The sequence below is a fragment of the Xyrauchen texanus genome, chromosome 39 (genome assembly GCF_025860055.1).
Source record: "Xyrauchen texanus isolate HMW12.3.18 chromosome 39, RBS_HiC_50CHRs, whole genome shotgun sequence".
In the NCBI taxonomy this organism is placed as follows: Eukaryota; Metazoa; Chordata; class Actinopteri; order Cypriniformes; family Catostomidae; genus Xyrauchen; species Xyrauchen texanus.
In genome coordinates this window covers 13,751,525-13,776,029 of record NC_068314.1, presented here as the reverse complement: position 1 = coordinate 13,776,029, position 24,505 = coordinate 13,751,525, and the positions used below count along the sequence as shown (strand labels likewise).

Genomic DNA, 24,505 nt, shown 5'->3' with positions numbered 1-24,505 from the left:
GAAGCGCAGTGTAGTTCTAGCAGGAAGACTAGCAGCTGTACATCACATCATTAGCTGGGTAATTCCAAGCCAATCGCATGTAAGCCATTGCTTTATAAGTCTGCTCACAATCTATCACATTGCTGTTTCAGTGTGCTAACACGGCAACAATCCCCCCCCCCCCCACCGCCACCACCAGTTCAGCCCTGTCCCGCAATATTTGCTTAAGTACATTACTCAATTTCTGTGTTTACTTTTACATGATAAATTATTCTGGGACTGTGTTGGGTCACCACTTGAAGCCCAAGGAAAATCTGAGTAAGGAAGCAAAACCATTTGAGAACCACTGGTAATAAAATACAACAGTTTAGTACTTTGGAGAAGAAGAGATAAAAACAAAAAAAGTTGAGTATATTTTACTTAATTTTATACCACTAAGATTCACTTAAAAAAATGTCTAGGTTACTATTGTATCTAGGTGGCTATTTATGTACGCTACCATCGCGGTGCTGTCTGAACGGACCAAGACGTGCTTGCCCCGAATTAGTGGGTGGAACCTCCGTAGGGCAAGAAATACAGCCAGCAACTCCAGGCAGTTGATGTGCCAACACAGAGGGGGCACTTTCCAGGAGCCAGCGGCTGCGTGCTCTTTGCACACGGCGCCCCAACCCTGTTTGGAGGCATCTGTGGTGACCAGAACATGTTGGAACACCTACTGTAAGGGGACTTCTGTCCGTAGAAAACAGAGGTCTGTCAAGGGTTTGAATCTGGCTGCAGGCGGGGGTGATAAACACACGGTGCGTGCCGCGGTGCCATGACCATCTCGAGTCTGGAGCCAGTGCTAAAGCGGTCTCATATGCATCCACCCCAGCGGCGCAACCGCCACGGAGTATGCCATATGCCCCAGGAGCCTCTAAGAATGTTTTTAGAGGAACCACCGTGCCTGGCTTGAACCAGGTGAGGCATTTCAGTACTGACTGCGCATGCTCGTTGGTGAGGAAAGAGATGCTCTGAACCGGGGCGAGCTTGCTCTTTTCCCAGTTGACCTGAAGCCCTAGGCGGTTGAGGTACCTGAGCACCTGGTCCCTGTGGGTGTAGTAACTCTCAGGAGTGAGCCAGGATGAGCCAGTCGTTGAGGTAGTCGAGTATGCTGATGCCCACTTCCCCTGGCGGGGCAAGGGCTGCCTCTGCTACCTTCGTGAGGACGCGATGTCTACCGCTGCAAACCAATCTTGATGCTGGACGCATGTTAAGATGTGAGGTAAAGCGGACGCCGGTAAAAGGGGCGGGGCCTGGCGAACTGAATCGTGTAGCCGAGTCGGATGGTCCTGGCCAACTAGCGTGACAGGTTGGGGGGCACTAAGGGCAAGGCCTTTGGCTCCGAAGGAAAATTCTGAATGGACCGACGCATTTCCGTCCCTTTATACCCTAAGCGGAGCTGCCTGACGTTTGGAAGCCGCAAGGGGACATCTGTTTCTTCACCACTGAGAACTAATAGGCGAATTTGTCAATGGTGTCGCCTAATAGACCGAGCTGGGAGACCGGGGCGTTTGAGAAAGCGTGCTTTGTCTACACACAGTATGAAAATTTACAATTTTGACAACAAAACTATGAACAAAACTATGCAACATATAAGGAAATGCGACCCAAGATACATAAAATACAGGTTACGTTTTTACTTTGGTGTGTTGATCTGGTCCTGAAGCAAAACCAGTTGAGAACCACTTAAGTTAAAGGTACAGACAGGAGCAGTCTGGCTGCACTGTCACGCACCTACAGTGTGTTAATAGTTAATAATCATAGGACATTACTTAAAAGCTCACACATCTGAAGTTATTTTTCATTTAGTATTTAATGTAAACTAACATGCTTTAGTTATATAACATGTTATAGTTACATGCTATTTTTATAGCATGTTTATAATTCAGTTTATTATTATAATTATGTTAGCTTTCTTATTCTATTTATTTTCAAAAGAGAGACTTTTGTTTTACATATACTTCTATTAAATAAATATGGTTTGAAGTTTCAATTATAATAAAGCATTTGTTCAACCAAAAAAATTATATACTTTCTGTTTTCACTCCTTTAATTGTCATTGTAACTGATAATAATAATAGTGTAATACCGTGATACCATGATATTTTCTGACACTGTTATCGTCCCGTGAAAATCTCATACTGTTGCAACCCTAGAACTGACACACATGCTGAGTGGTTTACAACTAAGCATAAGGAATGCTGTACAGAAGCTTCATTGGATTTAGTTTAGATCTGTATTTCTATCGGTTTCTTTACTCACAATGGTGGGTTTGTGTGCTCATCCTGGATGTCTCAACCAAGAGAAGGACATGAGATCACATCCACACCATGCCAACGCGAATGTCACATGAGGACAACGTGAACTCCACCCTCTCACGAAGCTTAACAGAAGCAATGAAACACACCATTGTGAGTAAAGAAACAGATAATTACAGATCTAAACCAAAACCAACCAAGTTACTGTACAGTGTTCCTCCTCCTCACTTATAAACAGCGCTTCTCTTCCATGTGTGTCAAATATGTGTCAGTTCTCGCACTTCAAATGACAATGCGATTATGTCAAACCGCGTACCGTTCCTGACTGGAATCATGATTTAGAGTTAAAGTGCTTAAATACTGAACTTAGAAGACATTAATTTAACGACTGGAGTCATATGGCTGACTGTCCGTGATTTTCGGAGCTTCAAAAGTCTGATCACCATCAAACTTGCATTTTAAAGACCTACTGAGTGAAAGAAATTCAAATACACCTGGGAAATCATGAGCGTGAATAAATGAGAAAATGTTCATTTTTGGGTGAACTATACCTTTAAGTAAATATTACTAATCATTATTTTCAATGTAGGTGAGTAAACTACCACTTCACAGTTACCTAGTCTCTAGTTAAACATATTTTCATTATTTTCTGTAAAATATTTTCAAAGTGGCACTTCTACAAAAGGCCAAAATTAAGTCATGCACTGAATTATAAGTAAACCTGAAACCTTTTGGAAGAAACAAAGGTTTCAGCCTGGAAGCAAAGCACAATGCTTAGCACAAACCCAAACTGGCTGAACACCCAAGAAACCACACCACTTCTGTCAAGAATGATGGTGGCAACATGAAGCTCTGGGGTTTCTTTTCAGCTGGAAGAACTGGTAAATGTGTTGCCATTTAATACAGAATGAAAAAATAAAAACACAATGCTTACTAAGCTGGTTGACCCTTAAAACAGCCAACAAATCAGACTGACAAGGCTGGGAAACAAGCCAAGACCAGCAAACCAGTTCAGACTGTTTTCAGCTGTTTGTTTTAAGATACATTTTCTTACATGCAAACTTTTAAAAATTAATTGAATTGATAAATTAATCAAAATTAATAAAATTTATCAAAGGGACATAACATTGGAGATATAAAAGAGACATGTAAGTGTCTCCATATATGTGGATGGCACAATCTGTGTATTATATTCCAAATACTGGATGCTGGACTACTAACATGGGACTGTAGACAAGAGAGCAATCTACAATATGTATGTAACACAACAATATCATCCTGCAACAAAGTAATGCCAGGTAATGACATCACTTCCTCTGATTAAAGAAAGACCTTCAGCATAGACTTGTACAGACAAGCTATTGAATGGGAAATTGCCTCATACAAAACATCCATCCATCTTCTAAAGCCGCTTATCTGATGTAGGGTTGTGGGTGTCATGCAAAACATACTGATTAATATAATAACTTCATTAACCTACAACAAAACCATTGTATATAAAAATGCCACAGTTTGACTCTGGTCACTGCAGTCATACTGAATCTTTTAAAAGGAATATACTGTATACAGTAAAGGTCTTTTCTAATGAATATCTAAGCACAGCATCTGTGCGGTGCTGTTGATTACCACAGATGAAAATTTCTAATTCATTTTTAACCATCAGTTCATAAAACCAAACTGGAAATGCATTTATGATGAAAGTTCAAGGGGACGGAGAAATTAAACAAGGTTTGTATTCTTTTGAAGCGTTTACATTCATAATTAAGTGGTCTAAATCATCCTTTTTAGGTGGGAATACTTATGTAGGAGGATGAACCTCTGGTTATGCATTACCAATGTAATTCCTGTGGGATGTTTGCTCCATGCCAACAGTGTTTCACAGATAGGAAGATCACAACTCCACCATCATCCTTTCATGGAAGTGAAAGTGCTTGTATACTTTTATAACTGGTCATGGCATGAGTTGAAACAGACTACCTGTTTGTTAAACAGGAAGACAGGGATAGGGTGGGGCAGCATGAGTGTTTAAAAAAAAAAAATGCAATTCCATTTGGTGCCACTTCTAGCACAGAAATGACCCATTTCCACTTTTTACAACCTACAAATTAAAATGTTTAAAAAAACATTATTATAAAAATAATTTCACTTAATGGCACTATTGATTTTATATAAAGGTTATTATAAATACTACATACTAACAGTTCACTGTGTATAAAATATCAACTCTATATCATATATCAACTCTTTCAAAGATCTGATGTCAATAACCTTACAAATCCAGTTAAACCATACCCCTAAAAAGAAAAAGGTCCCCATGGCCAAGTAGGTGCACACACACACACACACACACACACACACACACACACACACACACACAGAGAGAGACACACACACACACACACACAAAACCTGACCTGCATTCCTGACAGTTCATATGCTGCACAGCTCCTGGTCTCCAAGATACAGTGAGACAGCTGCCGCGCGACCCTTTTGACCTCTGGGCGAACTAATTTCTCATCTGGCTTGCACAGCTAAACACTGTGTGTTTGCGTTTTCTGGGATTGAGGCAATCAAGTGGGATTCAAACTGTGATAAATCACGTTCCAGTACAAGGATAATGTGTCCAGCAGTTCTGTTGTATTTTACTCTAACCTCAATAACTCCAGTGTACCTACCATAGCGGCCAAACAAACTCCAGTCGTTCAAACCTTTGCACTCAAATCCAACTGCTTTTCACATGGTCATTTTGATGCAAATATATTTGCATATTTTCAAATGTAAAGAAACAACCTCGTGGTATTTGAAAAGCTAGAAACCTATTTATACTCGTATAAACCAGCACTGCAACAACTGTCTGACTTTTCGAACACACTTTGACTCAACATGTTTTATGTTGTAGAACTGCCTAAACCAGCAATAACAAAAAAACTTTAGAAGCTAAAATTATTACATTCCCAATTCCAAAAAAGTAGGGACAGCATGAAAAATGATAATAAAAACAAAAAAGGAGTGATTTGTAAATTATATTCACCATTTGCTATATTGAAAGCACTACAGCTAAGCATTATGGGATATTTTTCCTTGTGAATTTCATTGTTTTTATTTTCATGAACAGTAAATTCAAATCAGATGATTGCAACCCCCTCCACAAAAGCTGGGACAGTCAAGTGTTTACCAATATGAAACATCACCATTTCTTATCATAACACTTACGCATTAAGTAACTGAAGACACAAGCTTAAGTTTAAGTAGAGGAATTTCCCCCCATTCATCCATACAATTGTACGGGGTCTTTGTAGCAGTATTGTGCATTTCATAATGCACCACACATTCTCAGTTGGAGATGGATTGGACTGCAGGCATGCCAATCTAGCACTCGCAATCTCAGATTATTCAGCCAGTATGTGGTTTGAAGTTGTCCTGCTGAAAATTCTGGGAAGTACTAGGCTGTTTTTGGAGGCTCCTTATATACTATGGCACGATTGCCTCACCTGTTTAACATCTCCTGTTTCACAATGCCTTGTTATTTTAAATCGTCAAACTGTTATTAGTCTTAAATTGCCCTTGTCTCAACTTTTATGGAGCGTGTTGCAATCGTTTGATTTGAAATTACTGTAAATAAAAAAATAAAAATTAAATTCACAAAGTAAAACATCATATAATGTGTAGCTGTAGTGTTTTTAATTTAGCAAAGGGTGAATAATTTACAAATCACTCCTTTTTGTTTTTATTGTCATTTTTCATACTGTCCAAACTTTTTTGGAATTGGGGTTGTATATTGAATACCAAATACCTAATGTAACACTTATAAATGTATGATTGTTATTACATTAAACAAATGTAGAAATATCAAAGCAAGTGGCATTAATTGTAAAGAAAGATAAGAAAAACACACCTTTTCTCTGTTTTAAATTATAGAATGAAAAACTAGTGTTCAAAATGAAAATAAAAAAAACAGCCATGCTGAAAAAAGAAAAGAAAAACTAGTTGGTCTCCCAGTCTAATCTATTTCATTTCTGTAGTGCAAATAGAAAGAAAACAGTACTGTATTTTCTTTCATTTAAGCTAATAATAAAACTAGTGTCCTTACAGGAGGGTTTTCATTACTGTGGTACAGTTATGAGAATCTAATGAGAACCATCATTGAGAATAAAGGGAATTACAAATAAACTTAAAAGTAAAACATGCCGGCACATTATGGAAAGAGAACTTGGGGTAAAATGTGCTTAATTATCATGTCAAGGTTCTAATTCTTCAATTTCAGGTGTTAAAAAATAAATATATAAAATACATTTCTTGTACAGAACTTATCCTAAATGTGTCAGTGTCACCACAAGCTGATTTCAACCAAACATCTTAAACTCTTTCTGGTGACTTGCTTCAAATCTCAGAGCTGGCGTCATTTATAAGAGAGATATTTTTAAAGAAATCAGAGAAAGAAAAAAATATTTTTCATAAAAAACGACAAGGCAGTAAAATGTATCACTTTATGTGCCACCTAGCATTTCGATGAAACTGTGGTTCCTGCTACTGGGAAAACATTACGCTTTTAAAGGTATGTATATATAATGTATATACAGTCTAGATTTAATATACATATATATACACACACACACACACACACAGACACACACACTTTTTTGTCATTATGTTGCCCAGCCTTTATTCGAGTGACTTCTTTGAGTGTATTCTTATGTTAAATTGTGTAATAAAGCAATTGCTGCAATATGAAATAGGCCTATGCCATATATACCACAATGTCTTCACTTTGGTTGGCATAGTACAAGTAAAATAACAACCACAATTTTGAACCATTAATGTGTTGACAAAAGAAACCCATTGCTTAAGCGCAGCAGTGCCGGTTATCTAGTAATCTATTAAAGACCTTTCCTGCCACCATCTAGTTCAAACCTAGAAAATCTTACCAAGACAATCTATAACTCTAGGGAGTTTGTCAAAAAATACAGTGTAAAATTCTGTGATAGACAACCACATACTGTATAATCTTCATAGATGACAAATCAGCATATAAAGGGAAGGCTTTATGAATATGTCCCACAAAATGAGAAGCTTTCAATAAGAGCTTACAACTGGATATTAGTTATTTTAAATGATGATATAATATATTAAAACTTATGTAATGTTTTCAATGTTAAAATTATTTCTCAAAACCAATCTAAACATGCAGTAATGCTTGTGAGTTGGAAGTAAGTTTATTATAAATTATATTATAAATGCATATCAACACAACTCCTCATTGCAAGATAGTTATTAAGGTGTTCATTGTTCATAGAATACAGTGAGGTGGCTGCTTCCCCAAAATTAAAGAGCTCATCCCTCAAAAGAGTACATTTATAAATGGTTTATTTTTCCTTCTTTACTTCCCTGGTAAGTTGAATATTCAAATGAACTCTCTCTAACATTATGAAACTGGTAAAAAGAGAAACTTTGCCTCTCAAAGTGAAATAGAGTGAAATGATTAGGCTAATATTTCCAGACTAAAATGTGCAGATAATGTTGTTTTCCTATTAAGCACAGAATTTTCAATGCAGCACAGAGGTCACATAAATGCATTTATACAGGAATCACATCTGCAAACAAAATATTAGCTGATCGTCATGGCAATGGCACCATACTGTATATGGCAATTTGCATAATATCCAACAAGTGTTTGTCATTTAGTCAAGATGTATGTTCTGATTTATTTAGGATAATCACAGAGAAGGTTTCTTGCAGATTTGGTAGCACTAAACAGCACAAGCTAAACAAAATGAATCAAATGAAGGAAGAATTTTATCATGAAACATTAATGTTTCAACCTTATGGGCCCTATTTTAAGAGTGCATGCATTACACACAGTGCAATGCTTTAAGTCATAAGCGCAAAGTCAGTGGGCATGGCCATGAATTTTGGTATTTTCGTGCAAGCAAGTGCTAAGTCTAGGTGCAAGTGGGTTTGGCGGAAATGAACAAGTGGAATTTAATTCGGAGTTTTTTCCAGTTATTCCACCATCTGCATCCTATTATATAGTCCATTACCTGAAGCATTAGCCATCTAAACAAAGACAGCACATTCTTAAGAAGTTGGTAGTAGGGCTGGGCATTGATTTTGATAAATTTTAGGCACTGACCAAATTGCCTCTCAACAATCGAGTATCGAATAATGTCTTGTTGTTCGGTACCAAATTTCGATACCTAAGGGGTTAATCTCGTCAACGTCAGTGATAAGAATGTATCATGCTAGATGTGCCCAAATCTAAAAGTGCTGGTGATTGGCTGTGTTTAGGCATCAAGAATAGATCAAAAGTGTGGCTACATTTCAACAGGCACGATGCCAACAGCGCGCAATGCAATATTTGCAACAAGATAATTACTGCCAAGACCGGCAACACGACAAAACTTGACAGTGCAAGGAATAAACTTAAGAGCAGAAAGTTGCTCCATTTTTGACTGCAAGAAGACCGAGCCGGTGCAGTCATCCTCTCAGCATCCTGCCACAGAGCTTCCTTCAAAACTAATGATGAATGCACCAGCGCTATGACTGGGACACCGACAGGTAAGGTTAACGTTTAGCAAACAAACCAACAAACAAAATCGGCTAACTTGTAGAGTGGTACATGCTTGTGTACTTAAATTAAGTTTCTGTGCATGGTGACATAGTCCTATAAACTGGGACCTACATAACGTTAGATATTGTTTGGATGTATGGCTATAGATAGTTAGCTAAATCGATGCTAAAAATGCTTTAAGGTTGACAGTAACTGATCAAGTTTAACTCCCATTAAACTAGTTATCTTGTTAAACCATACTTATCCTTAGAGTTGGCTAAATGAACAGTCTAGCTTTCTTGTTTTGTTTATTTCCCCTCTTCATATTAATGTTATAGCCCCTGCCAACCCTGGCATGAGGAGACCAGAAGGCTCAGGAGATGAGTCACCAAACTGAAAAAATAAAACCAAAGGTTTTTTTGAGGTAATGTGTAATGCTTGTAATCATGTTAAAATGGATTTCATAAAATTGGTATCGAAAAAAGTATCGTTTAGGAACCGGTATCGGAGTCAAGGTATCGATATGTAAATATTTTGAACGATACCCAGCCCTAGTTGGTAGTGTAAAAATAAACAATGACCTCAAGAAACAAATCTCAAGTGATTACCCCTGAAATATTGCGATTGTCAGGGACATTATTTGATGTTCTCTACTTTCAGAATTTGGACATGAACTTAATTACCACCTGCTGGTGGAATCTCCAATCTGCAATTGCAGATTGTCTACACCCACAGTAGCGCAAACATTCCTCCAACGCCCAATTGCGGTTTGCGCTGGCATGAAAATTACCCTTAAAATAAGCGCTCAGATAAGATAAATCAGATAAGACGTTGCGCACGGTCGTAGCACGTAGCGCTTTGGTTTGAACATTCATGAAAATAGAGTCCTATGACTTTCTTTATTTGTTAGAATAAAGTAATGGTACCTTATCAGCGTTACACATGATTTTACATGTGGTTTTGTTAGAACAGGTTGAGCGAGAGGCGTTAATAACCAAACAATGGGAGAAGAGGACACAAAAAAATATTAACGAAGAGTCGTTTTGCTCTCTGGCACAGGCACACATGCAAACGCATGTGGATACTCATCCTGCACACATATACTGTACAAAGCAACTGTCAATTAACATGTTAATTGACAACCTCTACATACAAACAGCTCAGTCAATTAAATGGACCCTTTTCAGAGTTCAATATCCACCTTAAAAGGATAGTTCAGCCAAAACAGGTGAATGCTGCACACTGGTGGTGGTTGAGGAGATTTCCCCTATACTATGTAAAGCGCTTTGAGTGCCTAGAAAAGCGCTATATAAATGCAAGGAATTATTATTATTATTATTTTAAAACTGAAAATGGTGCCATCATTTACGATACTCATTCTCATCTTGTTGTTAAGCAATTTTTGTGTCTGACGAAAGAAAAGAAGTAATACAGGCTTGGAACAACATGAGGGTTCTGTCAAATTATGACAGAATTTAAGAGTTCTTTCAATTAAGCTGGGTAAATGTTAATTTTGCAGTAGGAAGGAAAAGGCTAATAACATTGGCATGTTGAGGTAAATGGAAGACTGTAGCTACTTGCAAGATTTACCTGCACCTTTCATCAACAAGCAACATGGTTTCAGGAATAATTCATGTCTGAAGCACAAATGGTTTGGAGTGAGTTACATGCCGAAAGTTTGGCGTAATGGGTGAAAGGTGCCATGCATTGTTCCTGGCAGGCTGCTCAGCCTTACAGGCTCCATATGGTCGGGCCAGGGTGGGGTTAGGACATCTGCTGCCCCAAGAACAAACTGAGGTTGTTTGTAAAACAGGCGAGGTTTGGCAATTTCACAAATAACACAAATCTCTTCCTATAGGAATTACGCCATGAAAGCATGCCATCAGTGTAGAAACATGATCGCTACAACCCCAACAAAAGGACTATAGAGCATTTATAGACATGACTCCACGGCATGGGGAGGGCTGGGTCTATGCGTTTGGGCATTCCATGGAACCACTGACAAAGAAATATCAATCTTTCGTAAAGAGGAAAGAAAAATGGCACAGGGACTCAAAAGGTCAATTCCTGTTTGGACTGCAGGTGCAAGCAAGAATCATGGCATGGCCAGCAAAAACACATGTGAAATGCATTGATGTCTGGAAGTGGAGGCATTGTCTGAACCACCTCCTTTTTGCAACAAGCCTTCAATGGTCTGCAATCAAACGCTGCCTTCCGCTATATAGCATACATATATATTTTCTTAAGTTTTTGGAAATCACATAAAACATGAGAAATAGCACATTTATACTACTACACAGAAAAGAGACATTTGCGTTTGTTATGTCATTCAGTCCCTAAGTTAAAAACAAAAAGGGGAAACTCTTTTACAGTTTTCATAATTTGTAACTGATCCTAAAGGAACCTATTGGGAATTTTCTTATTGATTCCACCATAATGCAAAACAAAAAATTTAAGAACACAGTTCCCAGTAGAACTATTATTATTATCAATAGAATACAAATGTAGAACAAAAAAAAAGAAAACCATTCAAGGATTTTTATTTCATAAAATTATTATTATTATTTAAAACAAGCAGGGTTCTGATAAAGATTTCACAACAGAATGCCAAATTGTTTAAGAACTCCAGTGGGAATTTCAGTTTATCCAGTACGATCTTATAAAATTTTTAAAGGCTTTTTATTTGATCTCATTAGGATACCAGGGCTCCAGACTGCAACTATGTGGTCGCATTTTGCGACTATTTTTTGAGACAGTGTGAGTATTTTTTCAGCTAATTGCACATGTGCGACATGCAAATTTGATGACATTTTTTTTCAGTCCTGATGAACAACAAGGAGGGAGTGAGTCTGCCAGAGTTGGGTCCATGAGTGATTAGTCAATTACATTTACATTTATGCATTTGGCAGATGCTTTTATCCAAAGTGACTTACAGTACACTTATTACAGGTACAATCTCCCGGAGCAACCTGGAGTTAAGTGCCTTGCTTTCGTGTCGTGGCTTCACACTCATCGTCAAAGAAAATATTTGCCTTGCATTGCTAGTGTGAGTTTGACCACCGGATTATAAATTTGTTTAAACTCGCGTTTGCATGAGTAACGACAGGAGGAGGGGCTTCAGTTAAAATGTGACTGATCTAAAATAAAACAGCACATTTTAGTTTCTGTATTTATTACCAAAGCATTTATTAGAAATACAGTTTAAATGGGGAAAACGTGAATAATAGCATTGCAGGTCATTTTAACATGTGCGCCCCTAAATGTTCTGCCTGTGCTCATAACATTTTCAGTTAGGGGCTACAGTGCTCCTATTAAAGTAGTTAGTCTGGACCCTTGGATACTTTAGGTCTGGTTTCAAATTAGTGAAGACATCCTTTAAGGTGCGTACACACTGCCAGCGGCATCGCGCGCGACAGCGACTCAATACCATTCATTTTCAATGCGAGCACAGCGACTTCCAGCGACACGAGCTGTCGCGACCGTTGGCGCTAGATGTGGGCGTGTCCAGCGACGCGACAAAATTGAGAAAAGTTCAACTTTGGAGCGACTAACGGAAGCGACAGCCAATAGGAGAGAAGACGGGAGAGCTCACGTGATCCTTTCTCTCTCTCTCTCAGCTCCTGCAGTAACGGAAAGGTGGATGAAAGGCTAATTCTTGCTGTTAGAAATTTTCCAGTGCTCTATGATATGTCTCTTCCCACGTACAAGGACATTTTTAAGAAAAATACTGCGTGGAAAGGTGTATCTGAGATCACGGGGATTTTATGGACCCAGACAGACCGGCGTTTGCATTTTCGCCGCAGATAAACAGCCGCTATGGCAAACAGCACGCCATGTTTCTCATTCATCTTATTCCATTTATATTTAGTCTTTTCCCTCCAAAATGTTTGTTTTTAGTGGCAAGAAAAGAGATTTGCTGTCAACAGCAATGGAGTGGCATCCGTGAATGTCATTTATAAACGTTACTAGGCAACCAGTAGTGGGAACACCCACTAGTGACTTCACCGCCAGCCACTGGCGACCTGCAGCGATAAAGTCGCTGGCAGTGTGTACGCACCTTTACACTTTGGATAAAATGGTTTTATATATTCTGAAATTGTAAAAATGTACTTCAGAGTTGTTGTTCTCCTAGAGCAATTTTTTTTTTATTAAATAATTATTTTATTTATTGAAAAATAAATCTTGTATTAAGGATTTTTACGAGAAAGCAATACAAAAATTCTCATTAATAATAGATTTTTTGCAGTATAATTTCCCTAATATTAAAGGTCACAAAGAATGAAGAAGAAAAAAAACAACGATTTCCTGACATGGATTTTCTTCATAGTATTCAATATAAAATATAATCGTGCCTAGTAACAAGTGCATGAAATGGCATTTTAGCATAGCATAAAGCTAAATGCTCACATGACAATTTGCACAAGGCTATTTGCTGGCCCAAGCTTACTTCAAAACCCCAAAGAGTGTATACAATAGCTTTCTATACAATGCTAAAGGCTACATTGGTTAGCATTTCTCATTTAAACGTCCTTTACTTATGTAGAAAATATAAATGCCCAAACCGCATAGAAACATTGACAAACCATAGAGTATTTATTGGAATCATGTTTCATATGTCAGTGTTCCCATCTGTTTTCTGGTAAGCTTTACAAACATTTTGTAGTTCCACTATTAAGCTTCCGAGGGGAAGTTCCTCAATGACATCATATCCACCTTTTCCTCGTAAAAGTGTGAAAGTGGCTTTGTCCGCTCGTCTGATAGTAAAACATCATAAAAAAACATTTCAATGCTATTCGCACGCTTCTCAGATCGCACCATTTATATGGATGAATGTTTTCCAACTGAATAGACTAAATATTGAAGGAAACAAATGACAATAAAATGCAAGGCAACCTCTCTTCAGTAATCAAAATACTTCTTGAATGTAATGTTTTGAACATAATTATAACTGTACTGGAATACAGTTACTAATATTTTGTATTTTAAATACATTGTCGTTACATGTACTCAAACCCTGTTGGTTTCCAGGACATTGCTAGGTGGTCTCTGGGATGTTCTGCCTGTTTTATTATCCGCTAGGCACACAAATAGAAGCACACCTCTACTCAAGAAACTGCATGATTTGAGGTATCGTTCAAGTCCATAGCACAAGTTACGTGCGGTTTAATTTTTAATATTAAGAGTTAAGCGTTCCGTTCAAATCTATGGGATTGCAACACTTAGAAAGCTTATGTTATATTTTCTTGTTAAATTATATTATTACCTTTATTATGACTTATTTTCTGTCAATTCAATGCCTATAAAACTCATTCAATGCCTATTGAAACTCAGTGCAATCCATTGCAGATTACTGATGAAGACAACATTTATGAGTGTGTGGTCACATGTTATTTTTGTGATTAAGGACAGGGCCTTTTTCATTTCTAATTTTCTCAAAATTGCAGGAGTCCATTTTTACCTTCCAGGGCCATTTCTAGCTATAAGAGGTATAAGCAGCCAATTTGGGCCAGTCCACTGGTAAGAAAGTAATATCCGCCATCTACTTGGCTAGATGATGTTTGTTCGTTGTCATACATTAAATTACAACAATAAGTTAGCTAACATTTTGCAGTTGTGTCCTACATTTTTTATAATTTTTTTTGTGTGCATTTTGAGTAGTTCATATATTCTTGGGGGCCAAACAAGTAGGATTTCGCTTAGGGCACCATTCTCAGAAACCGCCCTGAATATTTGGAATTAACAGATTTAAACAAATAAATAATATATATATATATATATATATATATATATATATATATATATATATATATATATATATATATATATATTAGTGTACAAATGTTTAAGACAAAAAAATAATAATAATTGGAATGTATCTCAATGGAGCATTCTGCTTTACAGGCCTAACATCATGCCAGTGAGTGTTGCCGACTCTTTTCAGAAAATAAAAAATATCTAGGTTTTTTCTCTTCCCCCCCAGAGCATTTTTGTCTGGAAATGCTCTCTGGCTTTAGAAACCTGTGTGACTTTAAAAAGAGACAAAACCATGGACATTGCAAGAATGTTATATTCTTCTAATGCTATTACAGGACAGTAATGTAATTGGGCTGTTTTGCCCTCAAGCGTGCGGCTCACTACAAGCCATCACCTGACTCAGCTTGAAACAAAGACAACCACACCTTTCATTTAACTGTGCATGCATTCCCATCCCTATGTTGGAATTAGGTGTCATGACTCATCACTATACCAAAATTTCAGAAGTCAACACCAAAACCAGTGATACTACACCAAAACCAGTGATACTACACCAAAACCAGTGATACTACAAATACAAGTTGCTCAGAACCGTACAAGCTAGAAGAGAAACAATTATATATTTTTTCTCTATTTTTGTTGTTGAAGAAAACAGGTTTATGTCAAGTTGTTGTTTCTTGATCATTGCGAGGGAAGATATGCATTTGAACCAACAGAATCGCATGAGTAATCATTGGTATTCATAAGTAAAGTGTGGCCCATGCAGACAATGAAATGTACAATATTGACGTACTAATATAATATGCATCTAATATGTCAATCATTTCAAGTGTACAACTTCAGAGACATACACATATATGCAAATCATTATTTTGAATTAGTATAATTACAAAGAAGATTTTATTTAATAATCAATAAGAAGAATTACTTACGGTTCAATACCATCACATTTATTTAACACGGTTGTAAACATCCACTGTTCCAAAGTTATTGGACTAATTTTGTACTCCTTTTTGGCATCGTTTGGAATAAATTATTGTTATTACATTTATCTGCCTGTTAAATTTCTTTATATTGTTAAGAAATGGTTAGGTTTAGGGGTAGTGGTGGGGATATGGGCTCAAAAAAAATAAATGTATATATATAAATAATAGTATAGTGTACAGTGACAATTTAATTTACATTTATCTACCACTTATGTAGTTTTATATTTTTGAGAAGTGGTTTGGTTTATAGGTGGGGCTAGCGGATCAAAAATATATACAAAATAGTCAAAATGTACTTATACAAATACATTTATAAAGGATTTATAAATGGGTTTTTTTACATTGCAAAAGCTATACATATGTAAATAATTGTACATTTTAAATGCTATCAATTTGTCTGTATTGTTTCAGCGTATATCAAGGATACATACGAATACCTCCCAATGAAAATAAGATCAGGCTTTTTGAACACATTCTTATATTTAAAAATTTGAATATTAATATGAATATTAACATATTAAATCAAAACGATGGCATGCAGCCTTCAATTATTTCTCGATGAAGTAATTAATCGCATCAAGTTTTTAACGTAATTATCCAATAAATAGTCAGAGACATGAAAATATATATCAGTGGTTGGTTTTTTTTCTTATCAATTTTGTTGTTTGATTAATAAGAACAACATAATAGTCAGCAGCAGGTGCATTCACATTGCAAGGATTCACACTGTACATATTCAAATCAGATTTTTGTGTCCTGTCCGTTTACATTTGCAAACCGACTATATTTACATTAATACCTCACTAGGCGGTCATATTGATCCAACGTTGGTTTGACAGTTCTCGCACTCTTTCATTTTTGCCGTGAGGTAAGAGAGCTTCACAAGGCATTCTCACAATTACTCTTGCAAAGTGTTCAAAAGCATGCATCTGTTAGTCAGACGGTACTTAGGTAAGTAACAGAGTCAGTGCTTAGTACAACCAAAACTGCAGAAAACGATCATTCATATTTTTTATTAAAATATTAACTACCAAACTTCAGTACTGTTACTTTAAACATCCGTAATCTAAGCAGTCGTTCCACTGTAGTGGCTGCGAACCCAAAAGTGCACTGGACTGAGTCCAGGCCACTCCCTTAAAGTGTTCCAGCAAGTGAAACATTTCGAAGGCCTTGCAATTAATGCAAACAAGCAAGAGGAGCTTGCATGGTACTATTGTGAAAACAGGTCAGTCACATTGTTTGGGGACAAAAGCGTATACACAACCACAACTGAGTGGCATCAGCCCTTTGCAAAACAAAAACACAGTAGGGGAGAGAGAAACGCAACCGCAATCCCAAGCTCCCTCTGCCAGATGTATGTCCTCTGTCATTGGAGCAACCCATGCGATAAGCTGCAGCTTTGACACGATGACCTAATTTCCCTTACCGTCTGTTTGAGTTTGGAAGAATCACAAAAAGTCCACCAGATAAGATTTTAAGAATAAAACTCCAATATATGACCCTATTTAAATGAAAATTAGCTGCATTTCTTGCAACCAAAACACATATTCCTTACCAAAACCTGATGGCACAAGTCCAACACACCACGAAAAAAGAATTTTTTTTCTTTCTTCTATGAAACAAAAGGAAATTTTAGGCAGAATATCTGAGCTTTTGTTTTCCATAAAAGGAAATAGGATGACAATTTTTACAGTCAAGCTCCAAAAAAGGCCAAAAAAGCACTATAAAATTATAATCAGTAATCCATAGAATTTTATCTCAAGTTAAATTTTGAAATGAACAATGCAAATTAGATTTCAGGGTTCAGGCAGAGGAGAAGATTATCAGTGAATAATACCCAAAATAATAGTCTGTTCCTCACATCAAGTAATTGTATGTCTTCAAGAGACTTTGAATATAGCTGTTAGGAATTCCTTGTCTTGTTTCACTGTTGCCCTTTGTCTGCCACCTTTGCATTCCTTAGTTTTCACTTTTGTCTTTTGGTTAGCCTTCGTGTTCACTTGTCATTGTTTAGAACTACACTTCCCAGAATCCACCTGCCATCTTCACTGCCATTTTGTTCATTGTTTTCACCTGTATCTCATTCAGTCATCACTCACTGTGTATTTAAGCCCTGCTTTTTGTTCAACCCTTGTCGTTCGTTGAATGTTGTTGTTAGCCTGGTATGTGTTCCCTGCCCGTGTTTTCTAGTTTTATGTTTTATTTCCCCATTGAGGGTTTTTCCTTTGTTCCCGTGTTTTGTGTTTTGCGTTTTGCCTGTTTGTTTACTTAATAAAGTTGAACTGCGATTGGATCCGCATCTCCTCGTCTGCTTCGCTGCCTCCATTCGTAACAATAGCTATATACACCGATCAGCCACAACATTAAAACCACCTGCCTAATATTGTGTAGGTTCCCCTTGTGCTGCCAAAACAGTGCCAACCCGTATCTCAGAATAGTATTCTGAGATTATTTTCTTCTCACCACAATTGTACAGAGCTGTTATCTGAGTTTACCGTAGACTTTATCAGTTTGAACCAGCCTGACCATTCTCTGTTGACCTCTCTCATCAACAAGGCGTTTCCATCCACAGAACTACCACTCACTAGATGTTTTGTTTTTGGCACCATCAGGAGTAAATTCTAGAGACAGTTGTGCGTGAAAATCCCATTAGATCAGCAGTTACAGAAACACTCAAACCAGCCTGCCTGGCGCCAACAATCATCCATGCAATTATCTAATCAGTCAATCATGTGGCAGCAGTGCAGTGAATAAAATAACGCATATCTGGGTCAGGAACTTCAGTTAATGTTCACATCAGCCATCAGAATGGAGAACATTGTTTATCTCAGTGATTTAGGCTGTGGCATGATAGTTGGTGCCAGATGGGCTGGTTTGAGTATTTCTGTAACTGCTGATCTCCTGGGATTTTCACGCACAACCGTCTCTAGAATTTTCTCAGAATTATGACAAAAACAAAAAACATCAAAATGCCCTGTTGATGAGAGAGGTTACCAGAGAATGGTCAGACTGGTTCGAACTGAAAAAGTCAACAGTAACTCTGATAACTGCTCTGTACAATTGTGGTGAGAAGAATAGTATTTCAGAATGTTATTCTGAGATGCAGGTTGACATTGTTTTGGGGCACGATGGGGACCTACACAGTATTAGTTTGGTGGTTTTAATGCTGTAGCTAATCTGTGTGTGTGTGTGTGTGTGTGTGTGTGTGTGTGTGTGTGTATATATATACACACACACCTAAAGGATTATTAGGAACACCTGTTCAATTTCTCATTAATGCAATTATCTAATCAACCAATCACATGGCAGTTGCTTCAATGCATTTAGGGGTGTGGTGCTGGTCAAGACAATCTCCTGAACTCCAAACTGAATGTCAGAATGAGAAAGAAAGGTGATTTAAGCAATTTTGAGCGTGACATGGTTGTTGGTGCCAGACGGGCCGGTCTGAGTATTTCACAATCTGCTCAGTTACTGAGATTTTCACGCACAACCATTTCTAGGGTTTACGAAGAATGGTGTGAAAAGAGAAAAACATCCAGTATGCGGCAGTCCTGTGGGCGAAAATGCCTTGTTGATGCTAGAGGTCAGAGGAGAATGGGCCGAGTGATTCAAGCTGATAGAAGAACAACTTTGCCTGAAATAACCACTCGTTACAACCGAGGTATGCAGCAACGCATTTGTGAAGCCACAACACGCACAACCTTGAGGCGGATGGGCTACAACAGCAGAAGACCCCACCGGGTACCACTCATCTCCCCTACAAATAGGAAAAAGAGGCTACAATTTGCAAGAGCTCACCAAAATTGGACATTCAGATGGTAGAGTCAGAATTTGGTGTAAACTGAATGAGAACATGGATCCATCATGCCTTGTTACCACTGTGCAGGCTGGTGGTGGTGGTGTAATGGTGTGGGGGATGTTTTCTTGGCACATTTTAGGCCCCTTAGTGCCAATTGGGCATTGTTTAAATGCCACAGCCTACCTGAGCATTGTTTCTGACCATGTCCATCCCTTTATGGCCACCATGTACCCATCAGCGGATGGCTACTTCCAGCAGGATAATGCACCCTGTCACAAAGCTCGAATCATTTCAAATTGGTTTCTTGAACATGACAATGAGTTCAGTGTACAAAATGGCCCCCACAGTCACCAGATCTCAACCCAATAGAGCATCTTTGGGATGTGGTGGAACAGGAGCTTCGTGCCCTGGATGTGCATCCCACAAATCTCCATCAACTGCAAGATGCTATCCTATCAATATGGGCCAACATTTCTAAAGAATGCTTTCAGCACCTTGTTGAATCAATGCCATGTAGAATTAAGGCAGTTCTGAAGGCTGAAAGGGGTCAAACACAGTATTAGTATGGTGTTCCTAATAATCCTTTAGGTGAGTGTATATATATATATATATATACACACACACACACACACACACATACTTTGTTTTTTTCTTTTTTGGAGCTTGACAGTATAAATCACCATCCACAATTATTATATGGAAAAGAGCAGCTTGGATTTTCTTCCAAATATCTCAATTTATTCTGGTTTGGAGTGATATGTGTCAGTAAATGATGACAAAATATTCATATTTGGTTGAAATAACATTTTAAGAGACCCTTCAACATGTACTGTAGATGTTGCACAATAAATTCCAATAAAACTAAACCCCTGTTAAACAGGATTTGAGCATACTTAATCTAGGAAAGAATTTCTGGTGGAAAACACAGCAGCATGCTTATAACAACCCAAAGAATGAAAGGCTGGAGAGTGTTCATTCATCAGCGAATAAGAGGGCCTTGCTCCTGGTGAGTCAGCTACAAGGGTCTGAACAAAATTACCTAAATGATATTTCATACAACAGCTTTATAAAATCATTATTATTATATTATTACAGTGCATTAGAAACAGCAATTGTGCCAAAATGCACTTCAGATCAACAAGCTTATTATGTGACGGTTTTTCCTCATCTAAATGGTCAAAAGATTCAATATAGAAAGGATGAAGGCAGACAAAGGCCATAATCCTCAATGATAAAAATTCAGTCGCTCTCTGCATGGCATTTCAGATGTTAAATGGAATAATTTAAAAGGAACAGACTTCAGTTTGACCAGTATTTGTGTACAGCATTGAACTGTGCAAAAGTCATACACACATTATATGTTTTATAAAAAAAAACATTTGTCTTAAGATGGTTATTTTATAGCTTCTGCTTAGTTTGTCAATAGGAAATATACATTTTAGATTTCCAAACATTCGTTTAGCAAATAGAATAGAATAGTTGTATTACAAGGAGTCCTCAACATCATTGGGTTAGACTGGGATTACATAAAGAGACAGAAGCGATTGAGATTGCCTCTATGGAGAGAACTGTGACAAGTTCTCCAAGACGCTTGGAACAACTTATTTTCCAACAACCTTTTAGCTGTTTTAAAGGCATAAGGTGATCACAACAAATATATATTTATTCACATATTTTATTTTTACTTCACTTTGTATGAAGTTCATTTTTAAATAAACATTATTTATGTCATTATTTTTGAAAACATCCAATTTAACACTTTCCACAACTGCCTACAACTTTTGCACAGTGCTGGTACCATTTGGTGGGTCTCTAGAGAATAGTCAACTACACCATTACACAACTGCGAGTTCAACAGAAAACAAATGATCATTCATTTTCAAATGAGAGAAGCAAGTTTAAGCTCAACAGTATGACAGCCCAAAACAAAGCAACCGTTGAAATCACATAACTTTGCATAAATGTAATTCTATAATAATAATAATAATTCTAAAAATTACATTCATAATGGAGATTCTTTTTTATTGTTGTAGCCTAATGATTATTTAGTAATTATTTATCATCAATAAAATAATCTTTAAGGCCTATATGTATATATATATATATATATATATATATATATATATATATATATATATATATATATATATATATATATATAAGCTCTGGAAAAAAGTGAAATGAAAAGAAAATTATTAGTTTTCTCTGGATTTAATGTTTAATGTATGTGTTTAAAGAATAAAAAAAACTTGACAACTTTCTCCCAAATTCCACATAAAAAATATTGTCATTTAGAGCAGTGGTTCTCAACCAGAGGGTCGGGACCCACTATGGGTCTTCAGCACACTTCCAGGGGGTTCAAGATCTCTTAAAATGATTACAAATATGATATATTATAATCATTTTTAATTATTATAATTCAACTTATTGAAATGCTACAATTTTAATAACTCCCTTCAACAGCTTCCTTTTTATGAAGAATATACCATTCTAGACATTTCTGGAATCACAAGGAAATATCTTATAATAAACATCTTATAACATAAATATCTAAAAGCCTACATGGGGGGCCTTTGAATATTTCTCAAACAATGGGAGGCCTTGGAGTCAAAAAGGTTGAGAACTGCTGATTTAGAGCATTTATTTGCAGAAAATGACAACTGGTCAAAATAACAAAAGATATTGTGTTTTCAGACCTTGAATAATGCAAAGAAAACAAGTTCATTATCATTTATAAACAACACAATACTAATGTTTTCTGAAGAGTTTAATCTTTGTGAAGGATGCATGAATCAAGACATGTACAAGGTTATCCTGGAAGAAAACTTGCTTCCTTCTGCAATGACCATGTTCCCCAACTATGAGGATTGGTTTTTCCAGCAGGACAATGCTCCATACCACACAGCCAGGTCAATCAAGGTGTGGATGGAGCACCACCGGATCAAGACCCTGTTATGGCCAGCCCAATCTCCAGACCTAAACCCCATTGAAAACCTCTGGAATGTGATCAAGATGAAGATGGATGGCCACAAGCCATCAAAAAAAAAGCAGAGCTGCTTGAATTTTTGCGCCAGGAGTGGCATAATGTCACTTAACAGCAATGTGGAAGACTGGTAGAGAGCATATCAAGACGCATGAAAGCTGAGATTGAAAATAAATTTGGTTATTCCACCAAATATTGATTCCTGAACTCTAAGTTAAAACATTAGTATTGTGTTTACAAATTAATGCGAACTTCTTTTCTTTGCATTATTCAAGGTCTGAAAACACAGCATCTTTGTTATTTTGACCAGTTGTCATTTTCTGCAAATAAAAGCTCTAAATTTGTATTTTACTCAAACACATACCTATATATCGTAAATCTAGAGAAACTGATAATTTTGCAATGGTCTCTGAAAAAAAATATTTTCCAGAGATGTATGTGTATACATATATATATATATATATATATATATATCTAAAAAGGAATACTTTAAACTCACGTTTCTCATCATCTTGGTGCACTAAAGATGCTGCTCTTGACAAAACATCCAAAGGTGTTTCCATCCTGGGCAAGAACCTGATCATGGAAAATCACATAAGCTACTGTTAAACTTCACTCATCTGCGTTTTAAAATCAACAATACAAACGATTTTATTTTTTAGATGAACAATTCCAGAAGTCGTAGTTAGGCAGTAGAAGTAGCCTACTTAAAAACTCTCTAATCCAGTTCACTGCATGTCATGTTTTGTCATGAATTCCCAGAAAAAACACTGCAAAACGTCTGAAGCGCTACTCGTGTGCGTCCCGCTTCCCACACTTAACATTCCACAGATACCATTCCAGAGTCCAACACAGCTGAACCTCTTTCAACAAAAGATTCTAATTAAAAAATTGGAATTCACACTTCTGGAATGCAGTTTTAAATGAGACAAAATTTCGTGACGAACATTTCTCGACCGAGACTCGATTTAAAACTTATCTGAGTGAATTCGTGGACTTTTGAACGCGTGTCCGCATCTACACTGCAAGCGAGCTACGTGACGCACCAGAACTAGAACGCAAATCCTCTCTTTATAGTTAACGAAGCACACTTCACCACAAGCGCGAGTCTCGTTGTATCATAATGGGAGCGTCCAATAATGTTTGCGCGTTTCAATTACAGACAGGTTCGTTGGTAAGGCTATAAAAAAAGAGTGTGCATTTTGTCGCATGTCTCGTTACTTGCCGCGTGTTCAATATGAGGAAGTCGTCAATGTTTTTAGATTTTCAGTTAAAATGTGGTCACATAGTGAAGTGGAAACACATGAAGTCGTGCATTAAATGCTACTCTTAATTAATTTATCTGTATAAAAGGCGCATATTTTATTGTAAACAGTTTTATGCTTATAATTGGTGCGTTATCATAACAAAGAAACAAACAACAATGATTATTGATATTATTATCAATGTAATCATGATTTCTACATGCAGTGTTATGCTGAAGTACTAAGCAGTTTGAAGAAATGTAAACTATACACATTACCTTGAAGCGCCACTTTGAAATCGCCAAGATCACAAAGTTGATGAGAGATTTTGAACAAAAAGTCCAGAAAAGCGATCAATTCAGTAAATAAGATCCAGGTTTTGACACAGCATTCCAGAGCTGAAGTGTTGTGTTTGAGTTTGGGAAGTGGCAGTGCGCGAGTTGTGGTGAAGAATGCTTGGAATGATGGAATTCTCTTCCTAGCAGGTGATGAGAGTGAAGAATTCTCATTGGCCGGGGCAATGGGAATGAGATCAGCATAAATTACGCTAATTAGGGGCTGACGTCATAACGCTGCAACAGGTACAACGTGTCCCCTTCAGTGCACCAACAAGAATAAAGCTATATGAAAACTGATGAAACTAAGAAATTAAAATATACCTTATATATGCTTTTTGATTATGAAGTCTACTGCACTTTATGGATGTCATTAGTTTGTATGTTTATTGTTTTTAATATTATTTTGAATAGATGAGTCAAGACACACACATATATATACATATATATATATATATATATATATATATATATATATATATATATTCTCTTTTAAACCTTATTATTTTATATGGTAAACTTCATATACATAAAAGTAACATCAGGAAGTTTTTTCTACTATTTTATATGTTAAAGAGTTG

At 36.9% G+C, this 24,505-nt stretch overlaps 1 protein-coding gene across 2 annotated transcripts in view; it reads right to left on the bottom strand.

Annotated features, from left to right (window-relative positions):
- Nucleotides 1–24,039, bottom strand: part of vgll4b (vestigial-like family member 4b) — a 74,309-nt gene extending 50,270 nt beyond the window's left edge. Inside the window, exons 1-2 of one of the 2 annotated variants that reach the window (XM_052111717.1) lie at nucleotides 23,868–24,039; nucleotides 22,845–22,921 (exon numbers count right to left, since the gene is read on the bottom strand). In XM_052111717.1, coding sequence (XP_051967677.1) covers nucleotides 22,845–22,908 — 64 coding nt within the window. In that variant the 5' untranslated portion in view covers nucleotides 22,909–22,921; nucleotides 23,868–24,039. Of the gene's footprint in view, nucleotides 1–22,844; nucleotides 22,922–23,052; nucleotides 23,110–23,867 lie in introns of those variants that run through there. The other variant, XM_052111718.1, reaches the window with a different exon arrangement.
- Nucleotides 24,040–24,505: the final 466 nt, after the last annotated feature.